Consider the following 16,943-nt stretch of genomic DNA (forward strand, 5'->3'; position numbering starts at 1 on the left):
CTCCCTTCAGCAGTGTCTCGCTGCTTTGCTGTGCAGCAGCAGAATGACAGAGAAGACAGACGCAGAAACGGTCCCTCCCCTTGCTCCCCCGCACTCATTCAAACACACACACACACCCTCCTCCTCCTCCCGCTTCTCTTCTGGCTCTCTCTCTCTCTCTTCCTCTTTCTCTCTCCAGCACACCCACTCTAAAGATGCTATACTGCTCCCCTGCACAAGTGTTATCGTATGAAGGACCTGTGGTTTAAACCGTTGCCTGTCAGCATGCTTCCTTTACTGGCTCTCTTTTGGTTCACTACAATGCAATATTATCATAAAACCAATAATGTTTTCACTGCAAGGACATAATCACTAGTAACGTTATGCTGTCAGACTTGTGTTGATTTTAAGAAATGTTACATTATGGAAACTGTTTTAAATGACTATTTTAGAATATCTAGGAGCTTCTGTAAAAATTGTTTTTGCTGCATGTTTACTACTTGTCAGAATCTTAAACCGTCTGTAACGGCCATGACCGGAAGCATCATACCCTTACAACACTTTTATAATTAATTTGCACATATAAAACATGGCAGAGATCTTCCATTCACATACCTAAATTATGTCAGTCCCGTTGAGTCACACATTCCAAAGATAATTTACTTTAGATAGGAAAATTCAGTCAACATCTACCCACACTCATATCACTCAAAACTGAACAAAAGTTAATTTAAATACTTTAGCTGGATTAATTTAAAAAACATAATTTATGATATATTAAAACTGGATTTAAAGCTGGATATAACAACAAATATATAAAAAAATATATATTCATTAAAATTATCATTAAAAATTAATGTTATTAAAAACACACACAAAAAATAACAATATTAAAAGTGTTTTCTTTTTTTCTAGTCATATCTTATCTAATCCGGGGAGCCAAGTTTGCCACTGGTGCCCTACTGTATCTTTTAAAAAAATTACACTTAGCATGACACATCAGGCTAGAACAACTCTATAGACAATTAGGTATTGGCTCTGATGTGTCACAGTGAATTACCCCCATGAAAAAAAGATTGAGCCTTGGAAAGTACAACCGCCATTCTCTCAGAGGATGGACCTAATTTTTCACCAGCGTTTGGAAGGGCATGTCACAAAAGTACGATACACACAAGACCGCACACAGTTCCTTCCCTCTGAAGCCGAAAGGGATCTAGCCATGTTTGAATCAATTTTGAGAGTGCTCTACTTAGTTCTGTCATTTCATCTCAACAAGGCCAAGCTCTACCAAACAGACCATCCAAGTGGAAATAACTGACCTCATACAACATCTTAGCTCAAGGACACAGGTTTGATAATGCAACTCAAGTTATCGTTCTCTCTGTATTCTTATCAAGCTTGCAAATAACTGTAGAGGCACTACTATTGCACTTAATAACATAAACTCAACTTATGTCTCAACATTTATCTATCAATCAATCAATAGGCTCAAGTAGAGTGCATGCTTTCAGGGTGGTGCATTACCTTATCCATTAATTAATATGCATAATACCTCCATTTCTTCTTATCATGCACTTAATGCACTAATTCCTGATGGCAACTTAAAAACCAGTACTAAACGAGTCAATAAGAAAATCGCTGAATAAAGTCTATGAAAGTTTCTGAAATATCTTTGCAGTTTTTGGGCAGAAATCCAAAGGGCAAACGGAAATATTCAAATGCAGCAAACAGCTTTAAAAGAAAACAGTGTTGGTGCTACCCTTTAGAGACCGTTATGAACAGTATTTAAAAGATATAGATTTGCATACTACTGGTCAGTCAGTCAATTCAATTTCTGGCCCTTTTTGAAGACCACAGGAGCATTATACAACAACAATAGTAACACAAACTACTCTTAATATATTCTGAAGAATTTCCCACTAAAATGGTCTGATTAGTTTTTAGAATGTTGAAGTTGCCATGCTCTGGGTAGTTGCTAAGGTGTTGCTAGGTGGTTGCTTGCTCAAAAAGCCCATCTCAATGATATTCTGTCTCTAAATATGACTCTCCTTCAGTGCAAGTTGTTCTGCCTGTTTTATCAAAGGAAAGTATAACAGTACATGATTTAAAGTATCATTCCATTTAAAAAAAAAAATAGTCCTGGACGAATTAGTATGTACACCGAATGTGTTAACCTCATTCTAACTTCGTGTTTCTAATGTCAGACGTGATTCAAGGAGAAAAACATATCCAAACCAGCAGGCTAGTCCAAAGTTCCTCCCAGTAGAGACATTAATGTCACACCAGATATAAAGTGCAAGGAATAACACACAGAGCTAGATCTGTTCATGGGGAAGCTCTCGCTTATAAACAGCACTCTGTTTTGACCGTGGGCTCAAGATAGCGCACTCACGTAAATTTCACCACAGGTCGCCACTTCGTCTCTTACTTGTGGGGCTCCAACACTGAGCCGACTGTCCTGCGCTGAAGACCCAGACACCATTGCAAAATTGCTGGACAAACTTCAGAGTAACTCAGAATTTAGCTTGAGTCAAACATTCAAAGTCCAATTATATGACCCATTTGTCATTTTGTAACTTTCCAAAGAGATTGCTGTATAAAAGTGTCTTGACAAATATATTTTCTATAAAACATATATATTACATATTAAAAGGAGACATTTTGGTGTCCCATGATTACTTGTACATTTGTCTACACTGTATTATTATTATTATTTTTTTTAAATGTCTACTTCTTCCATTTCTTTGTGAAATTACTCAAATATTTCTGAGTGAAAATAGGTTCAAAGTAAACTCTACATTTTTTTCAGTGTATTGTTATGCCTTGACATCTATTCTGTAATTTCCCCATAGGGAGAATTAAGACACTGCTACTTTCCAGAACAAGACTGCACTAGAACCTTTAGAGAATTATTTTATAAAATTAATTTTGCCATCACCGTAACCATGGCCATAAGTGTCCAAAATTCCCAAAATATGGAATCAATATAGAAGGCCAAGAAAGCAAAACTTTATAAGGTGATAATATTATGCATTAATTTTATTCAGCTTTGGCCAAAAGTTCTGTCTAAAATTCACATAACACTTAGTTGAATAAATGTATCTCTTTGGCTTAAACCAAGCATATCTGTTTACTGTTTTCCAGTTGTTAAAACTTTCTTAAACAGGAAAATATCCTATTACTGATGGTTAAACTACACCACACCCGAGTATGACTCAGTCCAAGGGCCGATGTTTCCAAACAAAGCCACAGAGACCAGAGGAACTAGGAGGAAATCCTCTCTACAAGCCAGACTAATGCTGGGCCATAGATTCACGACCTCTACCTCATTGGCTACCTACTCATGTGTTCTCGTACGGCTGTGCGTCAATTCCTGTAATATCTTACACATACTACTCCCCCACATACTGTACTTCTTTTTATGTCTGTAAAATATGGTTATTATAGGAAACAAGGAAGCACATTTCTCTCTACTGTCCCACATAGCAGTGTAAAGTGTTAACTGACCACGCTATCTGTTTTCAAATAAACTGCTATGTTCTACTGGATTCAAAAGTACAAGATGACCTTAAAGAAAAATACTCCCGCCGGCTGTCAGGCAATGCTCTGAGCCAAAAAAATAATAAAACATCCAGATATGACAAAAATAATTCTCAGGCTAGCTGCAAAAAAATCATATTCTATTCTATTCTAATATTATATTATATTATATAAGGTCCTGAATTGAGTCATATCTGATTATCGGGTTGGCCCACGTGTTACAAGAACATTTGCGTTAGAATGCAATTCTTACTTTACGATTAGTGCCAAACTATGATATCTGCTCCCTAAATGAGCACTGGTCACTCAATGGGCTTTCTTTTCCAAAGCACTGACCCAAAGAGACAAAGCAGGCATGAAATGAGCCGAAGACATTATTAAAAATGTCTTAATGCGTGTCCTTGTGCGGCTCTTATACAGTAGTTGTCAGGCGTAGGTTGTATAGGAATCGCATGGCAAAGGAGTAGACAACAAAATAGTCTTTATTATAACCCACTAACTAAAACCAAAGTCCCTTTCAGACAAGTCATTTCACTCGGCGGCCATCTTTGAAAAGCCTCTCGGGTATGCAAGTGCAGCTCCTATCGCTTTGAATAGGGAAACATCAAATTCTCCAAAACTGTTCGCCAAGCTTACGATTAAATTTGAAATCAATGAAATCTGACAGCGTTTAACTGTTTCTAAACGCTCGAATCATGACAGAAAATGAATTTTTTCAGGCTGGATCAAGCTAATGCGCAGTAGAAGCTCGCGTCTGACTGTTTCTATAGGAACCGGAGCTTCTAACGACAGCTGCAGTGACGTGATAACTTTACCAATCGCAGATTGGCTCTTTTTTAGAAGGCGGCCATATTGAGCATTGCACTTTTCCCAATTCAAAACAATACGAGTGACGCGCCTTGTGTTAGTGTGTGTTATAGTCTTTGCTATAACACAGGAGATCCCCGGAGAATAATGTAACACAACCAGTTAACATAGACAATGGAAAACTGGAAACTGAAGGCTTACAGTCTCCCTTAGGTCAGTCATTTTATCCCTTAAAATTCATCTTTGATCACCAAAATGACATATTTAAACATTTTCCCTTGAAAAAAATGTCTTCATGCCTTAAAATAGCTTGAATGTAACTCTACACCCTTGCCTCATTTAGTATACACGGTTCTATGAATATGCAAATGAGCCCCGCCTCCACTCACTCACACCAGCTCAGAGATCCACTGGTTGACGATCACACGTTGACCTGATTGGTTACAAGGTAGTTTGCGGCGTCAGAAACACCAGCGATTTTAAACCGCGTTTTTGAGAATGTCTTTGGTTCACTGCAGTTTTAAGGAGAAAACACTCAACAATGGTGTTGACTTATGAATTTGCACATGGTTTGTCTTAAAGCAAATTAAAAACACCACATAGACATATAAACAACATTAAAAGCTTGATTTACACCACAGGAGGACTTTACAGGAGTTGCCTTTGGCTTGCTCAGTTGGGGATATTCATTTTAATTAATCAATGAATAATACTATTGATTAGCATTACCAAACATGGACGTTTTATTATTATTTTAATTTAATACTGTGAAGCTGCTTTGATAAAATCTGTATTGTGAAAAGCGCTATACAAATATTCTTGACTTGACTTGACTTGACTTTAAATCCACATGGATGATTGACTGAAATAGAACAGGTGATAACTAATTAAGAACCATACTTAGCAAATCAGGCAGGCAAAAACGGGAACAGAACACAGAGAAAACTAAACCAAGATTACATGTGACAGTGGTATCATAAGATGGAAGTAATGTAAATATCTAAGTTAATGATAAATCACGTCTGTCACTGAAGCATTCTATATCTTGCTTTAGCAAAGGGCGATATCCCGTCAGTGCACCTGAGCCCTAATGTTTAATCTCTATCTGTGTCTCTCTGCCATGGTTGGTTAGCCCCATTTCGCAGGACCGGGATGTATCACTGCAGCGTTATTATCTGATGACCAGTGTGATCACTAGTGACTGATTTAAAAGGATGGCTGACCTCTTGTTATCTGACTTGGTGCAATTTTAGGGTATTAACACCGGGATTGAATAAGTGAAAGTGAAACACTGTACACTCTTTCCAAAAGGGGATTTACATGTGATTCTCAATATAAAAACTATTTTTGATTTGACTTTTTTCCACTAAAAAGTTCCTTTTCTGCAATGCTGTTAAACAATCTTGGAGGTTCTTCCTAGAACCATTGATGCCAGTAAAGAACCTTTATTTAAGAGTGTAGTGATGTGATAAAATCACTCAGATCACCTAAGCGACCACATAGCCAGTGTTGTTATGGTTGATTAAAACTAAAACCATTTTTGTTAATTGAAATAAAGCTGAAATAAAATATTAGATGGACAAACTTAAACTTAAATGACAAATGATGCCTTGGCAACTACTAACTGAATAAAACAAGTTGAAGTTGAAGTACTAAAATTATAAAACTAAAATAAAAAAATATAATATTAGAAATATTTAAAAACTAGAAGCTTGTTTCTGCCACGGAATAAAACAATTTAAAGGATACCAATTTAATAGCGACTTTTATCTTGCAATTCAGACTTTTTTTCTTGCAATTGCGAATTATAAATGTAGAATATCACAGAATTAAAAAATTTACAAAAATAATTTCGACTTTTTATCACGCAATTCTGACTTTATAACTCGCATTTCTGAGAAGAAAAGTCAGTATTGTGTCGCAATTACGTTTTTTTATTTTTTTTATTATGTGGTGGAAACAAGATACTAAAGATTCGGGAAACACAGACTCAATGAACTATGCAGATAACGAAAGAAATTGTGACCATAGTTGGCTAGCAATGCTTTTGGGAAACGTACCCCTGGCAAATACACAGAACACCCCTAGCAACAAAGCAGCACCGTAGTAACTGCATAGCAACACCCTGGCAACCACATAACACATTTAAAGAAAAATGTGAACACATATACAAAACCATAGCAATCACCCTTGCTTTATGGGCAGTGACTTTTGCATGTGCAAACACCACTCATGTTTTCTTTAGAAAATACAAAAGCCTAGCTAGCATGCTAACATTCACACGCTTTTACTAAAACAAGTGTGCATGCCAAACTGAGCAAAAGGATACACAGTCACAAATGCACACCATCCATGTTGACACTGCCCATTACACTCATTCCTCCCGGCATCAAGACAATTAGCATTTATAGTGGCTTTAGTTAAAAGTTTTTGAAGAGCGCCTGTTTTTCAATGCCCAGTCTCAAGTATCAACATGAAGTGAGATTTCCTTTTAAGAAATTAATGTTCCTCTCTGTTTGTACAAATAGTCCATGTCAGGGTTTATGAGGTGCGCTAAACTTTTCTCAGAGAATCTAAGCTTTGAAACAGGTTCAAAACTGGGATTAAGATCAAGCTAAATAAAGTATATTAAAACAGTGAGCGACCGGGGTGCCAAAACAAACGATTAACAAGCAACAGGGATAATTTCCTCAAATCTGATAGGCTTCCTGGTAAACGTGTTAATAGGGTTAGCTGGCATACGTTCATCATTATTTATGCGTGTATGTAAAGCAATTTTTTATGTCAGTTCACATGCACTCTAGTTCACTTCTGATTCTCAAATCCAGCAGATGAAATATGCATGCTGGAGAAGTAAAATCTGGAGAGTGAACTTTAAAAAGAGGCCAGAGCTGATTTGCGATTTGTCTTTCAGCCAGTGGGTCCGGTTTTGCCTCCCTCTCCTTGCCATATGCTAAAAATTAATTCGGCCTTGATGCCTGCAGTGAATCTGCCAAAAACGTGATAGCATAATGCTAAAATCAGGATTTTCTCCCAATTAATTGCCATAAAACCAGATCTGGCAGCTTTTGGTCTTCTATCCTCGAAGCATTTACCAAAGCTGCCATGAGATTTAGGAAAATCCCGAACAAAGGGATTACACTTCATATAGACGGCCCTATGTGACTATATGGTCATATGTATGACTGAAATCAAATCTAATGTTAAAAATTTCACATTTGACTATATAATATAATAGTAGGTGAAATCCAGCATCAGCTTCTAAGACTGCGACCTTAAGATCATCCTAATTATTTGGTTAAAGGTGAACGTACAGTATATGGGCATCCAGTTTTGCATTTTTTTTAATAAAATAAATGAGTAGAAAAAAGTGGCAATATTCAGAACAGAGTATTAGCATAATGCAGAGTAGGCCTATACACAGAATACGGCCTATTTATATGAATAAATGCATTATGCAACATTATACATTCAAAACAGCATTATCCTAAAATGTTGTCCCATATCTAATTCAGAGAGTGCCATCCAGTTAACATATTACCAATTAAAATACTGGCAGTTCGATCAATTGATGAATGACAAAAAAGGCAATGTTAGAAATAGAATACTATCTTACTGAATATTGTGTAGTATGCATTGTTTACTATAATTTAAATAATAATTATTAATATTGAACTGGGGGGGAGGGGTCATCTTTTAATTGGTCTCTGATCAAAAATCGAATATAGTGAATTTAAAAATTTCTTGCAAAAATGTTATTTTGTCAGATGCTATTTAGAAGGTCGTCAATGAAGAAACTTAAAAAAAAAAAAAAAAAAAAAAAAAAAACCAAGGCCGCTCTTTCTGAACATGAATGGCCATGTTTACATTTTCATCCACTCCAATAGAGTGCTGCAAGAATTATGTCTTTTTCTGTGCCAAACCCAATTTTAGCATTTTAGCACTTCCAGTTCCATTATCCAGAAGGGTTTTTCTGCGGTGAACACAAGTTCAAGATATTTTCATGTTTATTCAAACGACACACTGTAAAACACATGTGATTTTACAGCTACAGCTTTACAGCCTCATTTTATTTATAATCACACTCTTGCAAACTATTATACCTCAAACTCAGAAAACAAGGTCTGAAAACAAGGAATCGCAGAAAACAAGTTCTGTGACCGACAAAAGATTGATTTTTACACGTTTTGTTCATCATGATAATCTTCACAAACTTTTCTGAAGCTTATCATGATGAACAAAAGTGTAAAAATCAAACTATTGTTGGTCACAGACCTTTTTTTCTGCGATAATCCAAAAGCCAATGGGAAAATGCGATTGGGTTTTAGTGGAGGGGGACCAGTGTGATGCTGACGTACAGGAATACGCCATCACTGCAGCACTCTACGAAACAACTTCTGAAATGCCATTAGCTCTGAGTCCCTGAAGTTTCAGATGTCTGTAAGTTTGTGTTTACTACCTTCGAACTGCAAGACACAGTCCATCGTGTGATTTCAACATGATGGCTACTGTGGACACTCCAATAAAACTTTTCTTTTGGCACAAAAAAAAATACAAACTTCAGATGTAATGCTTCAAAGAGGTTCAAGAATCAAAGCACATGTTTAGTGCAGTTCTTGACCGTGTGTGTGTGTGTTAGAGAGGGAGAGTGGCAATGTATTGTCAGTGTACATTTGAGTGTGTTTGTGTGTCAACCATCTGAGGGGAAGGAAGCCAGCAGATGTTGAAATGGGAAGTGTAATTCAATCTGCAGATCAGCTTTTGTCGATTCTCAGGGGTGGATCTGATCGCAGACCTGATAAAACCCTTGAGCCCACTCACAATAACACTTACACTCTCAGATCACTCATCATCGCTAACACACATACAACACTTAGAACATTCATCTCACTCACTCACTCACTCACTCACTCACTCACTCACTCACTCACACACACACAGAAACACACAGACACACACACACACACAGCTCATTGCTAATAAACACACTCAGATGGCTCAATACTCTGGGTTCATAAACACTGTTTACACTGTTACACATTCCATTAGAAATATAATCAACATATTACAGCATGCCAAAAAACACAGGCATTAGTTAAACATTCAGGTTAACATTTGGTTCTTTAATTGTTCTTTAGAGTCGATTGATTTCACCAAAGACTCATGAATCATCGTTATACTTGTTGAGAAATCGCTAGGTGGTTGCTAGGCTGTTTTGGGTAAAAGCAACACTTGCTTTCACAAGCTAAAACAAAGGATCTTTGGAGCTTACAAATTTTCTTCTATGGCATCAGACTGTAAATCCCTTTTTGTAGCCTTTATTTTTAATAGTGTGTAGAGTACAGCTGAACTCTGGGTCTGCAGTTGGGGTGGTCTAGCTGTCTGGGTGAGGGTCAGACTAGGCCAGGACACTGTTAGAGCAGTGGGGTGAAGACGGTCTTTGTGAACGCTGCATTCACTCTCTTTACAGGGAGTGGAGATCCTGCAGCTATCGCTCTCTTTGCCTGCTTTCTCTCACTGCGCCACACACCCACCGCCACGGGCAACAAGGCACTCAGAGATGGAGAATTAGGCCACAAAGTTGAAGGAAGGACAGATTTAATGCTCTCTGTCCTCAACTTTCAGGATTCATATAATCTAGTTCAATCATTCACACCGCAGTTGAACGTGGCTCAAATCTTCCTTCACCACATATTTGGGTTTGAACATCAAAAATTGCTTGGAATTTCCAATCTGGGAAATCTTCATTTCAAACTTATATACATGGAATAAAATCAAATACAGATCACTTTTTTTTTTTCTTTCTTTTTTTCAATGTGATTTTAGTGTGAACAGTCAGAAATTCATAAGTGATGTTTCAGAAGTCATGTGTGAAATGTTTAGGTCAATCAAACTCGTAATTGCACAATTGATTTAGCCTTGGCCTGAATTATAAAATAATTGACAAATTTAACTATATAAAATATTGCACAGAAATGCATTACAAATATTTTTTAATAAAAAATAAAAATGGATCAGATCCAGATCACTTTGGCTTTGTGATGTGAACGTGTAAACTAAAAAGACTGTTGGTCATTTTGATTAACATTAAAACCTATGCAAAATATAACAAACAAAGGAGAGTGGCAAACAACTCACCAGTATTGAGGTCATCACAGCAGACTTCTATTGAGTCAGAGGAACAGTCGCTGAAGTCATCCAGAGATATGTCTTCCTCAATCTGCCGCCTTTATAAAACAAAATGAAAAGAATAAGACAATTAGACACAGTGCCTTTCCCAGAGCCTCATAACCAAAAAACAACTCTTCTCCTTGGACATGTGCAAATACACAGGTGTTATTTCACTGAATGCCAGCCTAGAAGTTCAGACGCAGCATAATTGGTATTTTCCCCGACTGTTAACCATTTAAGCAATAACAATCTGAAAATAATCAATGTTCAGTGCTATTTTCAAACAGCAGCTTTGTCACTGTGACGGCTGGTTTATTCAGTTACTCTAACATGGCAGTGGCGCTGATGCCAGTGTATCCTGTGCCCACCGGGTGTCCACTGCACTGACTCATTAGAGCAGATAATTCTGAGAGTGTTCATGCTGGCAGGAGAAGCTTTTTAACCATCTACTGTGCCCCAGAATTCCCAGCAGGCATACAGAGGGCAGGAGCGACACAGTCTCTGAGAGCGGGACAGAAACTTAAACCGCTTGACTGATTCAGCGCTGGAAAGATTACGAGTGGAAAAGGAGGCTAATCTGTCAGCGTAAGTGATGGCCTGTCATATTGGTCAAAACTGGATGAAATGGGGAGAAAAAGAGTGAAAGAGACAAAAGCGACAGAGAGAGAGAGTGGGCTGGGCAAAGACAGGCGTGAAGACAGATAGAGGGAAGACAAATTATGCAGCATCAGAAATGAATTGCTGGAGAAATAATAAACCATGTAATGCAGTACATGTACAAACCATTAAAACAAGACCATTTGACAAACAAATTTTTAAAACTGAAATGCTGATAAAAATAAATAAAATAAGTCCCTGATTAAATTTCTTACACACTAGCTAGTTAGAAGGGTATTGTACATTTTCATTTAAAGGTCCAGTCCGTAACTTTTTTGGGTTAAAAATGATCCAAAATTCAAAACTATCTGCTTGCCTTCAAAACCGTAAGCTTGTAATAATGTTTTTAATCCCAGTGGTACTGGTGGATTTCCGCGGGAAATTCGAGCATGTTTTTTGCGTCATTACGTCACTTCTGTACACATAAATAAGGAGTCTCGGCTAGTAGCTTATATAGCGTGTGAGGATGTTGGAGGTGGAGATTTGTAGGCTTTTCTCACAGCACTTGTGATATAATTAAACTTTTCAATTTGATGGCGGATCCAGAAAGGTTCAAACGACAATCACCAGTGACGAGATTCACCCATTATAAAATACAAAAGAGATGCTACAGAAAAACCAAACTGGAACCGGCCCATGCGGAAACAAGGATACATATCGGAAGGGCTTTTGAAAGATGGCGTGAACTCCGTGTTTTGAAGGAGTTCAAAACGGATGCAGAGACGGCTTTTTTCTTCTGCTGCTAGACAGGTAAGAAATTTCAACGGTTCAATGTAACAGTAGCGCTCTTATTCGGTTAATTCGTTCAGTTACTGAGTAGGCTACTGAAATACATGTAGTCACGCAATGCTGGTGTTGTTAACATTAACAATTTGGCAACAAAGTATAATTTGCACGATTTGACGTGATATAAGCGATCGTTAGATTTAATGAGCGCGATTTACTGCAATGCTGTTTTTTCCCTTAGTTGGTCAGAACAAGTGGACGTTCAGATGACATTTTCCGGTGAAAATTATTATGTTAGTTATACTTTCAAAAATTAGAATCTGTGATTGTGAATGACAGTATCCACACCAACGCGGTGACATGATACAGCCTACAGCCGCACATTCTCCTCAAAATATTGGATTCATCCGTGCCGAGGCACAACTCACGTAAAGTTGATAATTCCGCGAATAACTGCAATTGCAGATTTCGACTAGAGATGTCGACAATGAGGAAAAGCTACGGACTGCAGCTTTGAGTTTCTGCAAGATTGGGAATTTCCATTGTTCATCATAAAAAAATTATAATAATTACTTGACCTGATAATTTTTGCACACTTGCAAGTGTTAACCCAGGATACATTTTAAAAACAGCTTCATGTAATCCTATTGCAATCCTGATTTATCTTGAGTGATCTAAGTGAAATAATACTGAGGAATCAGGTTTCAAGATTTTAGACTGTACATTTGTAAACCCTGGGGTTTGCCCTTATTTGCATATTTACATGTTTAACAATATTCTATGTCTCAAATGTAACCATTTTAATAACTGTCCATCATGCATAGATGACCTTAGTGGGCACCCCTATTGATGATGGCCTTGACTCCAGTTCATACGAGCAGGACTTCTTAGCGCAGGATTAAAAGTGCACCCTCATTTTTTTCCCCCACAAATTCTACTTTTAGAGGTGCAACAGCGTGCCACTTGGGCATTAGTCTCAAAGGTACCTTCAAAATGTATACTTTCTTAGTAGTACCTTAAGGGTACATATTAGTACTCTAAGGTTCTATTATGCACATTTTAGGAATGCAAAGTTGTCCCTTTAAGGGGCAGATAAATCAACGATTGTTCATGCTGGCAGGAGAAGCTTTTAAGCAAGAGCGACACAGTCTCTGAAAGTGGGACAGAAACTTGACTGATTCAGCGCCTTGAACGATTACGAGTGGAAAATGACAAATTTTAGGCATAGGTAAGATACAAAGTTGTCCCTTTAAGTGTACTGACCCAGTGACAAACTGTTGTACGATTGCCATGATTTGGCCATGTAAAACATGTTCTTGGATCAACAACATTCCTGCCCAAAACCATAGTCCTAACACTATCCCTACCCCTAAACCCAACCCTAACCCTACCCATAAGTTATCCCAGAAATCAGAGGGAAATTATGGTGAATAACACTGATGTAGAAGGACTTAAGCCTGGCTATAAGCCAAAACTTGACATTAACGGTAACCATCCCCCAAATCTGATTGGTTGATTGGAATGTTGTTCCAGGATCAACAAGAATGTTAATGTGAACAAGGATGCTGACAATCACTAGTATATGTTGTGTTTTACATATCAGTCTTAAGGATTATGGGTTGGTGTCCCCAATCACACTTTTTAACTAGATTTATTAGCAAGCCCTCCTTGGTCAAAAAGCTTTACTAGAAAAACCATTATGAACAATTAGGCCAACATAATACTAACTCTGCACTAACTAGAATAAACCAGGTGGGTCTTTTTTTGATTGTGGTCTAAACTGATGTTTCGATCATAGCATTGCTACCGTCCTTCAGTGTATTTTTCATAACTTACCTGTATCTGAAAGGTGCCACGGCCGCCATATTGACCTTTGGGGTCTGTTTGGCTTTGAGCAGTTCAACACTAGAGGTGTCGTGTTTAGGGACTGCAATGGCCTCGGCTGGGGATCTCTGTGGGACCTCCGGGCTGAGGTCATCTGGGGTGCACATCTCCTCATCTGAGAAGCTACTGGAGGCACTGTTCTGCAGGGACACTCTCTCTCTACGGACTCTGAGGAGACTTGTATCAACGTTAGTGGCTACTGGACCAGGCCTCAAGTTTTTGTTACTAAATCTGAACGAAGGGATACCCGTCTTGCTTTGACTACTTCCAGAAGCAGCCCTCTCCTCATGGCACTTGAGTTCTTCTGAGATCAAGCTGTTACCATTGTCCATTCGTCCTGTCTGAGAACAAAAGATCCCACTCTGGAAGTTCTTGTTGCCATTGGACCGAAGGTCAAGCATACTCTCGGTCTTGGACCCATCCAAATGACCCCTTGAAAGTGGGGACACTTTCCGCCGAACTTGTGGACTGTTGTAGGCTGATCTAGAGTCTTGGGTCTGTGTTTGAGAACTGGTGGAAGAACGTTGAATAGGTGGACTGCCTCTTAGAAGCAGATGCTGGTTTCTGAGGGTGGTGTCCCTCAGTACATCTTTGGTGGAGACAGCTGTAGGGCTGCTACTACAGGGGCTTTTGTTGCTAACAGGAATGTGTGTGGATGGTCTCGGAAGGCCACTGCTGGTGCACTTGGGCTCAGGTTTCGGGGAGGGGAGTCTGGTCCTGTGCATAGGTATGCCGGAGCCCGGCTGGGCTCGTGGAAGACTCTTCACATTCACTCCCCCACTCATGATGGCACCAAGTCAGATGCTGAGGAAAAAAAGGAAGAAAAAACACCATGAAGACCTGAATCAGTGCGTGTAGCTGTTCTCTTTTTTAGGAAAACTTGTTTTTTTAAAGATTGACCCTGAATTGCATGCACAGTGCACACACACACATGCCATTGTGTCGTCTCCACAGCCATTGGTTTGTTTATTAAAACCCTTGCATATTCAAGCTGAGTGATAACTCCGTGATACTGGATGATAAGGAGGATTCTACATGTGAGACATTAGTGCCCTACTATTAGTAATGGGCGATATAAACGATATGCGATATAAACGATACAAAATTGGCCTACGATAGAGATTTTAATTCTATTGCAATATCGCGATAATGCATGTTGATGACGCAATCTACCCGCAAAATTTAGAGCCACGAGCTGCAACCGGCTGAAGCGCATCATACTCGTCGTCATCTTGAGTAAACATGGCTGACAGCGAAACGGAGGAGCTGGTGAAAAAGATCGGTGCAACATCCATTATTTGGACTTGGTTCGGATTTAAGCCGTCGGACGAGCATACACTTTTATACTTGAAGCATTTTCTTTAGTTGACGTATAACAGGTGAAACTTGAAAAATTTGAATATCATGCAAAAGTAAAAGGTGAAACTAATATATTATATAGACTCATTACATGCAAAGTGAGATATTACAAGGCTTTATTTGTTATAATTTTGATGATTATGGCTTACAGCTTTATGAAAACCTTTTCACAATATTCTAATTTAGAATTTGGGGTTTTTATAAGCTGCTAGCCATAATAAAACATTAGGGCTACTTAAAATTGTATTTTATTTAAAAGTTGTATAATTACAGTTTTGCACAATAAATGGTCTCAAAACTACATACACCGTTTCTTTCTTTCTTAAAAAAAAAATACATTTAGCAGTTGTTTGGCTTTCCTTAGGGTCTGTGTAACCTGTTCTGAAATGGTTGTATTATAATTTATATATCGTGATATATCGTTATCGCAAGAGGCTGCAATGTATATCGCAATATGGATTTTAGGCCATATCGCCCATCCCTACCTACTATATATTATATGAATATGTGGTAACTTCCTGATGTCTGACAAATGGTGAGATTTCTGGATCCATATTGGAGTTACAATGGTTTGATGTACAATTTTAAACAAACATTTGGAGCTCTATATCTATCTGTAAAGTATTCTGTATACATTCCAAATATCTTTCTTTCCTGTACACAAAAGAATTGAGAAATCTTTAACTTCCCTAATTAAACTGTTGAATTATGGTTTAAAATAAAACAAGCTTTAAGTATAGCCTACAGCAGGGTTCCTCAACAGGGGGTTCTCTCTTAGGGGCTCACGATGGAACTGCAGGGGTTTCTTGCAACAAATGTAGCATATTGGCCATTTATTTACACGACAACAGTGTTTTGGGTTTCTTGAAAACACACATTTTGGGGTTTCTGAAGGGCCGTTTATTCTACACCGTTTTCAACTAAAAAAAGCAAACCTTTTCATGCGTTTTGGCCATTCATTTACACGACAACAGTGTTTTGGGGGCCTGAATACACAAACTTTTGAAAACGGGTTTCAAAGTGCAGGTTTTTGAAAATGATACCATTATCGTCTGAAAACATGAAAACGAGAATGACGTCATGCACATGCGTATTACGTGTTCAGTCTATAGGTTTGTAGTGTTTCTTTACAAAGAGACATCGCCATCTACTGGCCGGGCATGAATAATACAGTGTTTTTAATAATTTTCACGGATCTATGTGAACCGGGATCGTTTTGACAATGTTGTCGTCTGTATGAGAAAAACGCGAAGGTAAAACTTTTACATTTTTAGTATATCACTGTCATCTTAGGCCACATTTACACATAGCCGGGTATTTAGAGAAACGAATATTTCTCCCCCTCCGTTTTCAATAATAACATCGTGCACACAACCCGCATAAATACGCCGTCGAGCGCCTTTATAACTATGCTAAACCTATGGGCGGCAGTGTAGGGAGAAGGATAAAGCCATGCAAGCCAATCAGAATCCTCAGAATCGACAAGATCGAGAACCTAAAACCCCGTTTCTCCCAGTTGACACGACAACATATAACCGGCGTTTTCAGAAATCTCCACTTTGGCCGGAGTTTTTAGAAATGATCATTTTCTGGGATAAAAACGGCGTTTTCGTGTAAATGACAGGCCAAAACGCAGAGAAATATCTGCGTTTTCCCATCGTGTAAACGGGGCCTAAATGTGCCTTAAGATTCAACTTTTTGTTTTTGAAGACATGCTCTAGCTCAGTGGTTCCCAAACCTGTCCTGAAGCACCCCCAACACTGCACGTTTTCTTTGTCTCCCTAATCAAACACACCTGATTCAACTAATCAGCTCATTGA

The 16,943-nt window shown here is 38.3% G+C and overlaps 1 protein-coding gene across 1 annotated transcript in view; it reads right to left on the reverse strand.

Moving 5' to 3' along the window:
* nav1a (neuron navigator 1a) overlaps positions 1-16,943 on the reverse strand; it is a 152,987-nt gene that overhangs the window by 114,620 nt on the left and 21,424 nt on the right. Inside the window, exons 2-3 of the mRNA XM_079587474.1 lie at positions 13,717-14,568; positions 10,465-10,553 (exon numbers count right to left, since the gene is read on the reverse strand). Coding sequence (XP_079443600.1) covers positions 10,465-10,553; positions 13,717-14,549 — 922 coding nt within the window. The 5' untranslated portion in view covers positions 14,550-14,568. The remainder of the gene's footprint in view (positions 1-10,464; positions 10,554-13,716; positions 14,569-16,943) is intronic.

This window comes from Phoxinus phoxinus (assembly GCF_949152265.1).
Source record: "Phoxinus phoxinus genome assembly, chromosome: 18".
Taxonomy (NCBI): domain Eukaryota; kingdom Metazoa; phylum Chordata; class Actinopteri; order Cypriniformes; family Leuciscidae; genus Phoxinus; species Phoxinus phoxinus.